Below are 15,818 nucleotides of genomic sequence, written 5' to 3' on the forward strand. Positions count from 1 at the left end.
ATAGATGATCAATTGAGGCAATAGGAAAGGCTTCAGATCCTATGTACTCCTCTGCGCCAGTTACCGCAGTGAGAGATCTTCAACCACATCTGGGTTGACTTATAGGAAGTAAACAGGTATACAAATACATTGATCAGAAAAATAATTACTATCATTTCATACAAAAGTATGTCTGCATGACAAAACTGAGACCCACACACTGCATTTAGTTTGCGTGACATCACGTGTGACTGACTGAAGTTTAACTAAGATAAATTTTGTAAGCATTGAACTATCATCAGATCATTAAGAAGTCAGTGTTCCACAACTCCCATAATGACTATCTACTACATGCAAGTGCCTTTCCTTGTATTCAATGGCTGTGAGAAATTTCAAAACATGGATGAAATTGATAATTCTAAAACTAATTAGCTCATCCTATATAATCAACATTTCGGTTACATGACATGATGTGTACCTGTATGGGCCATAGAGTTACATGACATGATGAGTACATGTGTGGGCCATAGAGTTACATGACATGATGAGTACATGTGTGGGCCAGAGAGTTACATGACATGATGAATACATGTGTGGGCCATAGAGTTACATGGCATGATGAGTACATGTGTGGGCCAGAGAGTTACATGACATGATGAATACATGTGTGGGCCAGAGAGATAAATGTGGGCCATTATAGAGATAAGTGTGGGTGTCGGAGCAGAAGTAGTAGAGCCCTGGCTACCACAAGCCCAGAGCACCAAAGCCATAGTGAACAAGAGTTTAATACGTCCAAAAACACTACTCTATCAGGTTTGAACATTTACATCGAGGCAAAAAAGTTGCATGTACGACGTTAAGAGATGTCAGAGCTAAGGTAAGTATACACCAAAGGTAATGCTGATGAGTGCAGACCAGAGGTTGCGCTGAAAAGGAATGAATAAAAAATTACTACCATCCTGCAAGTTGCAAAAGCAATGGTTGAGCAATCAGAGTATGTGTACACATGCAAGCTACAACGGGTACAGGTATATGTGTACACATACAAGCTACAACGGGTACAGGTATATGTGTACACATACAAGCTACAATGAGTACAGGTATATGTGTACGCATACAAACTACAACGGGTACAGGTATATGTGTACACATATATGCTACAATGAGTACAAGTATATATATACACATATCGGCTGCGATGAGTGCAAGTATATGTGTACACATATCAGCTACAATGAGGGCCGGTATGTGTACACCTACCAGCTACAAAGCGGGCAGGTATATGTGTACACATACCAGCTACAATGAGAGCAGGTATATGCGTACACATACCAGCTACAATGAAGGCAGGTGTATGTGTACACATATCAGCTACAATGAGTACAGATATATGTGTACGCATATATGCTACAATGAGTACATGTATATATGTACACATATCGGCTGCAATGAGTGCAGGTATATAAGTACACAAATCGGCTGCAATGAGTGCAGGTATATATGTACACATATCGGCTGCAAAAAGTGCAGGTATATGTGTACACATACCAGCTACAATGAGTACAGGTATATGTGTACACATATATGCTACAATAAATACAAGTATATGTCTCTACTTGCCAACTGTAGTAAGTAGTTGAACACATCAAACTTACCCAAACTATACCATGCTATTCAGATTATCCTCATCCTTATTATTAAGGATGGCTCCAGCTATCTCTAGTCAAAATGTCACAAGATTAAGAACATGCCAGTCTGTGACCAGACACAATACTAGGATTGCACGCTTTAAGGTGTATTACGTTGACTCGCACACCTATATTATGCATATGCAATGCCTTTGTTTACTGTCCAGAGCTTGGCATATGCTTGAATGAAAAATGCGGGTGGGTAGAATGTACCGAATGTACTGTGAGAAACAAGGCTAATTTTCTTCTATAACGTTCCTATGTAAACAAATGAATCGATCAAATTGCATTGTGTGCTCGTTCACCCGCTAAGCAAACAGGTCGCGGATAAGTTTACAAACTGTGACATTGATGTAAACCCTCTGCTAGATTATATCCTAGCTAACGTATGATGGTCAGGTCGAACAGAAAATCAGAGTGTTGCTGTGAAACATTGAATATCGGGCTAGTTCGCAATAGGAGGCAATTCACCAGTGATTACACGTGCAGAGTTATGACAAGTACATCTATTGATTTAGCAGTAACAAGTATATCTATTGATTAGTAGTAACAAGTATATCTATTGATATAGTAGTAACAAGTACATCTATTGATATAGCAGTAACAAGTATATCTATTGATATAGCAGTAACAAGTATATCTATTGATATAGCAGTAACAAGTATATCTATTGATATAGCAGTAACAAGTATATCTATTGATATAGCAGTAACAAGTATATCTATTGATATAGCCGTAACAAGTATATCTATTGATATAGTAGTAACAAGTATATCTATTGATATAGTAGTAACAAGTATATCTATTGATATAGTAGTAACAAGTATATCTATTGATATAGTAGTAACAAGTATATCTATTGATATAGTAGTAACAAGTATATCTATTGATATAGTAGTAACAAGTATATCTATTGATATAGTAGTAACAAGTATATCTATTGATATAGTAGTAACAAGTATATCTATTGATATAGCAGTAACAAGTATATCTATTGATATAGTAGTAACAAGTATATCTATTGATATAGTAGTAACAAGTATATCTATTGATATAGTAGTAACAAGTATATCTATTGATATAGTAGTAACAAGTATATCTATTGATATAGTAGTAACAAGTATATCTATTGATATAGCAGTAACAAGTATATCTATTGATATAGTAGTAACAAGTATATCTATTGATATAGTAGTAACAAGTATATCTATTGATATAGTAGTAACAAGTATATCTATTGATATAGTAGTAACAAGTATATCTATTGATATAGTAGTAACAAGTATATCTATTGATATAGTAGTAACAAGTATATCTATTGATATAGTAGTAACAAGTATATCTATTGATATAGTAGTAACAAGTACATCTATTGATATAGTAGTAACAAGTACATCTATTGATATTGTAGTAAGTAATAAATTACCTATTGATATAACATTAACAATTACATCTATTGATATAACATTAACAAGTATAGCATATCACCATAAAATACCATCATAACACAATACCATAGCATGTCACCACAATATATCATCATAACACAATACCAGAGCATGCCACCACAATATATCATCATAACACAATACCAGAGCATGCCACCACAATATATCATCATAACACAATACCAGAGCATGTCACCACAATATCATCATAACACAATAACATAGCATGTCACCACAATATATCATCATAGCATAATGCTAAACTGAAATGCAAACTTTTATGTAACTTCTTCAAAAATTTGTATATTTCTAAAGCATCATGCTATAAAAAGGTTTTTGAAACAAAGAGTAACTCAAATATCACAACTATATTTATTAACACACAAAAATAGATAAATACGTAAGACACTCATCAACAACACATTTCCTTGTTCTGAACTTCTGACCATTCTCGTCTGTCAGGATGCTGAAGCTTGCTTTTCCTTGGCCATTGACTTCACTAGTGAAATATACTGCAAAAGATGATGGAAGTAGTTTTGTGAAATCTGTCACCTTTACAGGGATGAGTAAATCATCAAGTGAAATATAAGAGTTGACCTCAAATATTAGTAGAAGTTTCACTACTTGAAATATTTTAACAACCGAAATTCATCTGAGAGCGTGAACTGCTAGCTAAACCGTTGACTTTTTATTGATAAACTGCCAAACATGCTAACTAACCAACCTGAGCTATCATCTGTTAAAAGGAAAGATAACTCCAAATCACAAATTCAAGTAATAATTTATTCAGTCAAAATAAACAGTTTAGACTTACACAAAGTTTCGAATACGGCTAAACTTAAAAGAAAACACACTTTTATAATTTATAATCATTCACAGCAGTTTTCCCCCAGGAATTGTGATCGGAGAAGGAGAAAAGTTTAGCCTGAGGCAAAAAAATGGAGTTTTCCGCTCGTGCCAGCTAAAAGAATCCTAAAAATTTGGTATGGTACAGATACAGAAGTTTTCCTTATAGCAAGTAATTTTTAGCTTTGGTTAACATGATATAACTTGTACTATTATAATAAAGCTATTCTTCGTGCTTAGTGTCTTCGCGTGTGCAGCTGCAACGGTTGGTAACAGTTTCTACAGCAAAACTACTCGAGATGGCCAAAATAAATACTATTTAAAATACAAATAAAAACAATTTAATGTTGATGCTGATATCGACTGGTTTAACAATGAAAAATATTTAGGTTGGAAAACCATAAACATGAATTTGGACACAAGAAAAGGTGAAGTTCATGAGAGCTCATGAGAGCTGACTGGGAGGAGACTAATTTTGTAGCGGCAGCGCAGAAACTTACAATTAGAAATAATGTCACTTTCATTTGTATCTTTATTTTTAATATTTGATAGATTATTATTAATTTTTTTAATTTGCAGATTTGTAACATACAGTTTGATAACCCCTTGGTTGTTATCAAGTTCTAACAAACATGAATAATTCGGTTGAACTTTTATACAACATTGTTAAATCCATATATATATAAATCTCAAAGTTTGTGTGTCTGTGTGCACTTTGGTTTGTTAAAATTATTACTTTGGTTATTAAAATCTTGGAATAAAAAGCTTGCTGCGTGCTGGATTTGAACTCACGGAACTGCAAGTTTCAAACCACACATTTAACTGCTGAGCTAAACAGGCCTTAGCATTTTATTGCTCTTATTGTATACCATATGCTAAATGTGCACTTTTGATTATTACCTAATATTACATTTTGCATTTGTTATTTTATGAAATCGTTTAAAAACTAATTTTTTGCCACCATTACCAATTTTTTTAATTTTTAAATGTGCCGTTTCAATTTTGAATGTTCCATTACACTTCTATTTCCAATTTTTCGTAAGGTTCCATTGCTAAATCGGTAAAGGCTAATACTTTTTACGCAAACAATTGTATTATCTCGAGTAGGAAAAGCCCTCCACATTCTCTCTCCGTTTGGTCAGACAAAGTACCAGACAAAGACAGTACGATATCTCATTTTTACATTTGTACCGTTATCGAGAGGTACGAGTAGCGTCGTATTCAAAGTTTTGATGAATAGCTGCTGCTGGAACAGTAACCTTTTTTATATAAACACACACCTCTATGCAGGAATTGTTATTATTTAAGGTTGCCTTGCAAAAAAAAATACATTACAGTTATTTGGTAATAAAAGGCTTACCATGTCTTAACCTGCTGTGTTGTAGGTTCAAGATATGTGGAAATGTGATTACAGCTCTTGAAAGCTAAAAAATGAATGGTTAATTGTAGCCATCATAAAAACGCCGTAGGGTGGTTTCGTGAACGTTTTCTGTTTACACTTTCATGACACTTTATTCGTCGAAATATTTTCACAAAAAACTTCACGCATTCAATAAAACCATGTCTACTGTCCTTATGAGTCTATTTCATTATCATTGTAATGCTGTCACTTTTAGCACTGATATCTCAAAAACTAGCTTAAAAATTAGTTTAATTTTTTAACATTAGCCCGCTAGGGTACATATCATCCTCTGATAAACATGAGGAGCCTGTTGGTTACATGTGTTGAAAAATGCTGCCAAAGTTGTTCGCACCATTTGGCGGAAAATATAGGTCACATGATCAGATTATGACTAGATCAAGCTGAAACGAAACTGTAAAGTTGCGAGCATCTATATTTAATAAGGGCTTTCCAGTAGAACTCGAAGTGGTTGTCATAAACTAGCGCTACGAGAAGTGTTATATTGAGCCTTTTATTTCAAGTGATAACATCAAGTGTCAAAACAGTAACCACGTCAAGTTGAGTATGTCACCAAAATAAAGGGATTCCAACCTACAGCCATCTTTTGAACTGTTCGTTTTTGAGCTTTTAAGAGCTTGTAATCACATTTCCACATACATATTTTCAACCTACAACACAGCAGAGTTAGACACGGTGAGCCTTTTGATACCAAAGAACTGTAATGTAAATTTTGTTGCAAATCAACCTTTAACTCAACTTATTCAAGATTTTTGTCCTGTTTTTTTTTCAGTTCATATTAATTGTGTCATCACCGAATCATCTTTTATTGTAATCAAAGCAAAACAGACTTAATTTAGCTATTACTTGCTAATTATTTCACATTTACATCTAAATCTAAGCCCTTTCATAGTTGTTTTATTTTGTTTCTTAATTTATTTGACCGGCACAAAACATTTTCCTCATGATCTGAAGTTTAAAATTTAGAATGGTAACTGTTGTTATATGTTAAATAAAAATAGATTTTCTGTGCAAAGACTTTTATTACCGAGCAACGCTGGGCATTCCTCTAGTATTTTAATAAAGATCAAAAATGCATTAAAATTTAGCAAACTGAAAAGAACTAGCTCCAAATAATTGCAACTCGGATTATAAGCTCTGCGTATGTTAACTACTAGCAAAGTATAGCAGCTTGTAGAGAAATATTGTGCCTCTCAATGCACAATTATTAAATGTCTATGGTACAAATTGATTTGTTATAAAGACTCGTCTTGATAGCACATACATTGTCGTGGGCACTCAGTTATGAAAGGGTTAGCTAGACGGGGCGAACAAAAAATGGTTGGGGCGGTCCGCACCTCCACTCTAACTGGAGAGAACGCCAATGCACAAATACAGCATGTGCGCAAGCGATACTTTCCAATCATAATTGCTCAAAGAAGGAAGCATGCTAGTGCACACGGAGTGCTGTAGTTAAGACTTTGGATATCGTGGAACAGACAAGGAATCTAATGTTCGGAGACCTTTTCCGTGTTTATATCGATCAGAAAACTCTTTTAATTTGCATATCGACCAGATACCTCTTCTGGTCTTTGGCTCCATAAACTCAGCCCACTGTCTCCCACTGACACAAATAACTGACGAGCACATAGATTATACAAACCTGCTTTCGGCTGGCTATGGCTTGATCAATCCACATCAACTCCATAGACATCTTTTCTTTCATCGCTTTTAATTCATACTGTGTGGTATCTTTATCGATGTCTAGTAAATGGAAAATTACACATATGGAATAAGACGTATCTGCAGATGTAAGAGGTAAGAGAGCAGACGGGTTGAAGACAGGATCAGAGGGATAGAAGGAGGGAAGAGAGCTAGTCGCGTCAACTTAAGACCAGGGTTGGAAAAAAATGACGGCTTTTATGGAAACATCGCAAAAAAACCAGGTGTTTTTGGTTTAAACCAGTTTTTATAGTTTAAACCGGTTTTTATGGTTTTTATAATTTTATCAAGGTTTTTGCAATTTTAAGTCTAATTAACATCACTTACTATAGCTGCATGATTGAGTATTGAACATACATATGTGGAATCATCTGTTAACGATGGTACTGTGGAAGCTGTTATGGGAAAAAGAGAAAAAACATGGAAATTTCAGAATGAGTCTTAAATCAAACATGATCGATGAAATACAGAGCAGAAATCTCATCACATAAAGTCAATATTTTACATACAGCTCTATGTATAAGTAGGAACTTTAATCCTAGTGATAGGTTGTGTGGTAGTGTAGAGCAGAGCATAATGCAGATGCATTGCTAGTGTTTGGATCAGTGGCAGATGACTCGACTTCTATCACCTGAATACTAGCACCACTGTACAACTTTACTTTTTCAAAACACAAAAAACTTGATAAACTGGATTCTAACAAACCAACTACTTTGGCTTGTGCCCAATAAATAGAATACTAGTTTGCAAACCTAAAGCTTTTGTTCAAAAGGATTTTATTGTTTTAATTTCTAATTATAAGCAATACTTTTTCACTGGCCAGACTTGAGAAGGTATTCATTCATTATTAGAGACGATGATTGGATTAGTATATTTTACATGGTTTTAATATTTCATCAGTAAAGGGATCATCATATTACTTGATAAAACCAATTTAAAATGAAATTCACTAATTCATTGTTGTGGTAGGATTTCATGTAGTTTCAACTTGAGCTCTGCCATCAATTTACTACTGTGTCCTACATAAACTTACACAGCTGATAATTACATATAATTGCATTTCTACCATCATAGTAGCATCAAACCATCATTCAACCATTTCTACCTATCACATGAACCACTAGGAGCGTAAAATATTATGTTTTTCACAAAATAATGAAAAAACCATAAAAACCGGTTTTTCGGCTTTGTTTAAACCGGGTTTAAACCACTCAGTTCAAACCATTGGTTTAAACTGAGCCAACCCGGCTTCATACACCTTAAACTTAAGGTGTATTCAGGTTCGTATGAGCGCCCCTAGAAAGTATGCATTGTAGATATCTATCTCTCATTGAAAGTGAGTATGCAATAGACCAATCATTGAGGCCTTCGATGTCCACAATTCTATGTTAAGCCTTGTTCCCATGTACGCCGCAAAGCACCGACGACAGCACCGCAGGTGATCAGTGAAATGCGAACCTATACAGCGGGTACCGCCGAGTACCACCGGTAGTTGCCGGCGGTCAATGCAAGAGTTTAGCGCTGTTCAAATTCCACGAAGAGCCGCAGGCAAAACCTTCCCAAAATGTACAGTACAGGTGAAGGTCAGCATTATCGAAACGGCATGGCGATAAAACATTTTTTATGCCGTTATTAGTGATGCAGCTTTATGTGAACAGAAACCGCTAAGCCTGGCATCGCAAGCGTTTTGCTGCGCAAGATTAGCGCCACGGTCTCACAACCGATATGGGAACCAGGCTTTATCCTCTACACATCACAACCAAGGATAACTAATTGCCAAGGTATTACACTGTAAATTTGAGAGCAGCAGGCTGCACAGTCCATTCAAACAAGCCAAACTTTTTCACTACCACGAGCCGCGTAGTACTGCTCAACAAAGCATTTGTGGATGGCCAAGAGCCGCATGATGCAGCCAAAGTAAGCTTTGTGCAAGACTTAGCTTCTGCAAGTTAAATTAGGTGCGAGCTAAGTTTCTGATTAGCGAGTAGTTGATTAGCCAATCATATCTGTACTTGAAAGAAAGAAAACAATTATCTGCATGCGTTGAGCCAATAGATACTATCTTTACAATCCATCCTAAGCGTAGTTTCATCTTGCAAAAAATATTTTATTGAGCAATAGTATTACTGCAGGTGGCTATTTTATTTGTAGCAGTAATAATAATGCTAGTACTAATAGCAGTAATAATAATACTAACACTGAAAGCAGTAATAATAATGCTAATACTGAAAGCAGTAATACTAATACTGAAAGCAGTAATACTAATACTGAGAGCAGTAATAATAATACTAATACTGAAAACAGTAATAATAATACTAATACTGAAAACAGTAATAATAATACTAATAATGAAAATGCAGTAATAATATTGATGAGTCGTCTGACTCGGACATGCTCAAGAGTTGCAGCGCAAATTGCCAAAAAAGTGTCAGAGCTCATTCTGCGACAAATTTGTGACATTTTTTATTGCATCAGCTGAGGTAAAATTTTATGTTCATTAAATTTTCAAATCAACACAGTTTTTATAGAATAGACCATCCGGTTTGAATGTTATGACAGGTTATATGCGCCGTTGTCAAATATTAGGTTTTGCAAATGGATAATTATGCCCCAGGAAAGATATTAATTTGGAAGAGAAAGAGTTAACATCAACCAAACATAGGACAACCACCATAACACATGTGTTATATATGTTATATGACAACCATCCATTTATTGTGACCTACAAACATTAACTGTTTACAGAGATCCTAGTAAACACTGATTAGCATCTGCTGTCAACTGCCAATGAGAACTACCTGACATATATACATGCAATATACTCACACCTCATACCTGCTACACTAGGAATGTGTGAGTATACCTTATACTCATACCTGCTACACTAGGAGTGTGTGAGTATACCTTATACTCATGCCTGCTACACTAGGAGTGTTTGAGTATACCATATACTCATACCTGCTACATTAGGAGTGTGTGAGTATACCATATACTCATACCAGCTACACTAGGAGTGTGTGAGTATACCATATACTTATACCAGCTACACTAGGAGTGGGTGAGTATACCACATACTCATACCTGCTACACCAGGAGTGTGTGAGTATAACATATACTCATACCTGCTACACTAGGAGTGTGTGAGTATACCTTATACTCATACCAGCTACACTAGAAGTGTGTGCGTATACCATATACTCATACCTGCTACACTAGGAGTGTGTGCGGTTACCATATACTCATACCTGCTGCACTAGGACTGTGTGAGTATACCATATACTCACACCTGCTACACTAGGAGTGTGTGAGTATACCATATACTCATACCTGCTGCACTAGGAGTGTGTGAGTATACCATATACTTACACCAGCTACACTAGGAGTGTGTGAGTATACCATATACTCACACCTGCTACACTAGGAGTGTGTGAGTATACCATATACTCATACCTGCTGCACTAGGAGTGTGTGAGTATACCATATACTTACACCAGCTACACTAGGAGTGTGTGAGTATACCATATACTCATACCTGCTACACTAGGTCCACTAGGCGGGTGTGAGTATACCATAGATGTATATACCTATGGTATAGGTATATATATCTATGGAGTATACTGATATGTATGCACTATCACTAGAGTGCAGTTTTGTACCTGCCCAGACATGCGCAGTTAGTGCTCTATAAATAGCTTAAGATGAGTCATCTTTTGTCCTACCAGCTGGTCAGTTGGCCTTATTTAGTATTGAGTTGGCTAGCGTTAACTATTGTTCAGTTGCTAATAAAGCTGTTTAATTGAATTGTTACATTTGATTATTGCTTCTTACTACAAGTTGTAGCATATACCATATACTCGTACCACATACCTGTTACACGGGGAGCCTGTAAAAACAAATAGTGAAACAGGATATGACAGAGCTAGACTCAGCTCCCTGTAAAATACAAGACGAGACATACCTGTTGATGGTGAGTTTCTTCCTGACCAAATGCTTGTGAGATGTTCTGTACACTCCTTCATGCTTTCACTGGAGGTAGTCTACAGAGACAATTCACCAAGAGATCAATAGATAGTAATGTAATTAGACAAGATAACAGTCTACAAAAACTTGCTACTTGCCAGTGATATGAAGTGAGGGCAGTATGAAGTGAGGGCAGTATGAAGTGAGGGCAGTATGAAGTGAGGGCAAGATTAAGTGAGAGCAGTATGAAGTGAGGGCAGTATGAAGAGAGAGGGGTGATAGTTACTGTGAATTTCGGCGTCTAAATCAAAAATTTGACACCAGCTTTTAAGCTTAAAAATCCATCCTCAACTTATATGGCGGTCACGCTTTTTATGACACAAAATTCTAGTGAAATTCAACTTCAAAAAACCATCGCATATCAAAATTACATGATAGGACATATAGGGATTTATTTATATAATAGTAAATCCTAGTAACCCTACTCAACATGAGATGAATCAAACACAAAGTCCCATTCATCACCATTCAAATTATCATCACTAAGATTCTTTTCTGGAATCACGTGTTTTTTTCAAATTTAATGCTTGTTTTGTAGTATTTGCCTACAAGCCCACACTTAAGTAATCCATTTGATACATCCGCTATTGTCCATTCATCTTTTTCCTTGTGCATAAAGCACGATTCCAGATAAAAATCAGTCTTGCGGAATGGTTTTTCTGTTAAAGTGTACATATTACCAAAGGTGGCAGTTTCATTCTATTAGCAAGGCGGACCAATACAATGGTGAGGTATTGTTTTTCGTGTCTTGGGGTCTTTACTAGAACTGTCGTTTTTCGTAGATTTGTTAATTGCATGTATTGCATACAGCACAAAAAACACGGGCATTTTTAATGCCATTTCCTCAGCTACGCATTGCCCACCTCTGATGTCGAGTGAACTATTAGCGATAAAATGATTAGAGCCAGAGAAGGGGGGTCGACTTATATACCAGAAAAAGAGTCGACTTATATGGCAGGTACATGTCAAAGTCAGGATTTTTAAACCAATCTTCAGACCTCGACTTAGATGCCGGGTCGACTTGTAAGTCAAAATTTCATGGTACCAGACAGACACCGTAAGGCGGTGGGCAAAGTGCGTGTAACCCTCCTTCAACTCTCTTTCAAAACTGCTAACCACTTGCACTTCATTTGTGATAAGCTAACTTACCTAACCTAATAAAACACGTATTATAGATGTGAAGAGCGGACCTGATAGAGAGTTATCCCTACAATGATGAGAGCAGTGTTATGATCTGGACTATATTACACAGCCATCTCCATGCGAAACACTTGATTATTTGATGGAGCATAGAGCAATAGGAAAAAGATGTCTAGTAAGAGGCTGTGTTATACCTCATGAGTTTTGGCTACAGCTGGTGTGCTTGCATCTGGATATTCAGGTTGAAAGTACTGTAGCTCCTCCCCTTGACTATGAGACAGCAGAGGAGTTACTGTAAATAGTTCCAACACATCATAAGGAAACATGCGTTAAGATAGGGCAATACAAACAGCTACAATAGAATTGGAAAAAACATCAAGCTCGCCAGATGTTCCAGCAATGAGGCCAGAATAAGCTAGAATTGAGTAGCTAGGACACTGGTAACCTATCTTGACAAACTGTTGTTTTTACGGAGTTGTCCCCCGTCGAGCGGAGTTAGCAAAACAACAGCTAGTCACAATACGCACTGCACCTGATGCATCAGCTGCACTGAAAGGGAGTTGTTCTCTTCCGTCTATGCAGCTTGGCAGCGATGTTATGTCGGTCGCTCCATTGGTAACCATAAGAAATTTAGCCCAAAAATTTATGTAGAAAAAACTAAGATAAAAACGTTAACATTAACATATCTTTAAACTGCAACTGAGATTGTAAAAAGTCATACTGTAATGGCCTGGTCTGGCTAATAATGAACTGCTGTAGCAGAGGCTATGGTAAATGAATTTCGGAATCCATATAATTGATCTATTTATAATCTAATTCACTAAAAACAATTAATGAGCCAGCAATGAAACTGAATTTACTTTGGAACAAATAAAACTGACTGGTCGGTACGGTACTCCTCTCCTGGTCTTCGGCGTACAAAGTCGTTACTTGCATGGTTCTTTGTAGTGAAAGTTGATTCATCAGAAAACAAAACTCTCTTCCGCTGAGCACGTGTTCAGAACAGGCGCAACTTAGCCAACTCCAACCTCTTTTTTGATGGTTTTGAGTCAGCAGAGGTTTTCTCTTTGCTTTGCATCCCTAAAACCACTGGCCAAAGGCCTCTTTCTGACTGTTCTAGGGTCAACATTACCACATGTACTCTTCTTCTAGTTCTTAGCCAATTCTTGGCAGGTTTTACAACAATCCGCAAGAGACAGCCTGACAAGTGTTCTGTCACAGCGCTCAGATGATTTGCGGGGTCTTCCGGATCTGGAACGCGCTTTAAGGCTTTCGGTCTCATTCCAGTGCTTTACAGCTGATCTTATACCTTTCTCATTGCATCCAACTTCTTGGGCTATCTTTTGGAGGACATCTTTTTCTGTGCAAGTGCAGAATAACTCCTTGCTTATCTTCAGAAAGCATGGCGGGCATGATGATCATAATCATATTATGTAATATGCATATTATTATTTAATATGTATCATGTAATCAGTCAGAGTTCAACATCATTTTAAATCATTCATGGCCTTGATAGGATTAAATTGATCCGTCTATGACGATTTGAACTAATGCATGTAAGGCTCTAGAGAAATGTAAGGATGAGTGCAAACTTTTGTCCAGCACTGTATAGTTAATCCTTGACCACCCCAACCATATATAGTTAATCCTTGACTACCCCAACCGTATATAGTTAACCGTTGACTACCCCAACCATACATGTATATAGTTAACCCTTGACCACCCCAACCATATATAGTTAATCCTTGACTACCCCAACCATACATGTATATAGTTAACCCTTGACCACCCCAACCATACAGTGGAATGTAGTAGAAGAATGTAGTAGAAGTACAGTGGAACATACAGTGGAAGTACATAACAGTGGAACGAGGTTCCACTGTACTTCCACTACATTTTTCATAAACATCTCCGAAGCCTCAGTCTCACGACAACAAAATTCAGTAGAGCACCAAGTGTTCGAACAATTGTCATCAGTTTTTTATGCTTATAGCAACTTCACCAGAGTATTATTTTTCATTCACTATGGGCCGCAAGGAAGTGATTGAAATAGGTGGTTGAAGAAGAAAGTTATTTTGTCCATACATAGACAGCAAGGAATGATAGAAAAAGTGGATACGGTTGATTGATCTCAACAAAGAACATGGCTAAAAAAATCAATAAACAAAAACTTTATTTTTTACATTGTGTAAAACTCTTGATTATATGGTAAATGTGCAGTAATTTAATTCTAACAAATATTTGTTAGAGATTTTGATGCACTTTTGTGGTTTATAAAAATATTTTGTCCGATTTTTAAGAGCCTTGGAACCGATTTGGATATTTATAGGGTAAAAAGTGTTTCTATGTGAAAAACTCTCACATTAGTAAATGATTCCTCAACGAATTAATTTAGTAAGTAGAGGTGACGCCGTAGAATATATTCTTGTACTAATACCTACTCCGATGTACAAAGGTTAAGACAGACAAAGCAAATACTGGGAGAGATATAGACGAGCATATAAATAGTAAGCTTTTCATTACTAAGCTAGTGAATAAAACAGAAAATATTTTAAACCATAACTGTCACATACAACTTTTATCGTATTTACTAGGTAAATAAGACATGCCGATTCCGAGTACTCAAAATAAAAATTGGTCCAAAACTTTCAGAGTTATTAAGGCTTTTTGCAGCGTTTTAATATCGGTCTCGAAAACAACGCGATGGGTACAATGTGTGCCTTTTCTACCTTTCTGAAAGGTAGATAAGTTATTTAACATTGCAAAAAGTGAGCTCAAAAAAGCGCGTTAAAAACGCTAGCTTGTGATAAAATTGCGCTTTTTAGAGCTCATTTTTCTCGGCGTTCATCCTATCAAACGTCATGTGCCAAGCTACGAGCAATTTTAAATAGTTTATATACCTTTCATAAAAGACAGAGATTATTTTACAGGCTGAATTTAGATAATGAGTTTTAAGACACCCATCTCTATCATTCTAAATCGGACTAAACATCCCTAACTTCCGTTCCTAAAAAGCTAGGCTACGCCACATATTTATGGACGGAGCTTGTTGTGCCAAATGTGTTGTTTTCGAGACGGATATTGAAACGCTTTAAAAAGCCTTCATGACTTTGAAGGTTAGTGGACCAATCTTGATTTTGAGTACAAAATCGACATCAGCGTGTCTGATTTACCTAAAACATACGATGAAAGTTGTACCTGATAGTTATGGTTTAAATAACTAATACTTTAGACACTACTTATACTCTAGAAGCTTTCTAGCTAGAAATAATAAAATATACAAGTACATCACAACCCACCAGATCTTAATGGAACCATAGCCCCTGCTATCAAGAAACAAAAGTTATTCAGATAGTCTTAGAATTGCGTGTATGAAAACTTCACTGTCCATGAAACTGAAGAGGCAGCCAGCAGATGTAATAATTTTAAATCATTTAAATCTGGTCCGGAATCAAGTACCACGCACGCGGCAGAGGGAATAAATCACGATCTGGTCCGGAATCAAGTACCACACACGCAACAGAGAGGGAATAAATCATGGTCTGGTCCGGAATCAAGTACCACACACGCAACAGA

At 36.3% G+C, this 15,818-nt stretch overlaps 1 protein-coding gene across 1 annotated transcript in view; it reads right to left on the bottom strand.

Annotated features, from left to right (window-relative positions):
- Window positions 1-3,413: 3,413 nt before the first annotated feature.
- LOC137387848 (uncharacterized) overlaps window positions 3,414-15,818 on the bottom strand; it is a 35,141-nt gene continuing 22,736 nt past the window's right edge. The window contains exons 6-9 of the mRNA XM_068074362.1: window positions 12,437-12,534; window positions 11,041-11,119; window positions 7,024-7,124; window positions 3,414-3,627 (exon numbers count right to left, since the gene is read on the bottom strand). Coding sequence (XP_067930463.1) covers window positions 3,574-3,627; window positions 7,024-7,124; window positions 11,041-11,119; window positions 12,437-12,534 — 332 coding nt within the window. The 3' untranslated portion in view covers window positions 3,414-3,573. The remainder of the gene's footprint in view (window positions 3,628-7,023; window positions 7,125-11,040; window positions 11,120-12,436; window positions 12,535-15,818) is intronic.

Source organism: Watersipora subatra, chromosome 2, assembly GCF_963576615.1.
Source record: "Watersipora subatra chromosome 2, tzWatSuba1.1, whole genome shotgun sequence".
Taxonomy (NCBI): domain Eukaryota; kingdom Metazoa; phylum Bryozoa; class Gymnolaemata; order Cheilostomatida; family Watersiporidae; genus Watersipora; species Watersipora subatra.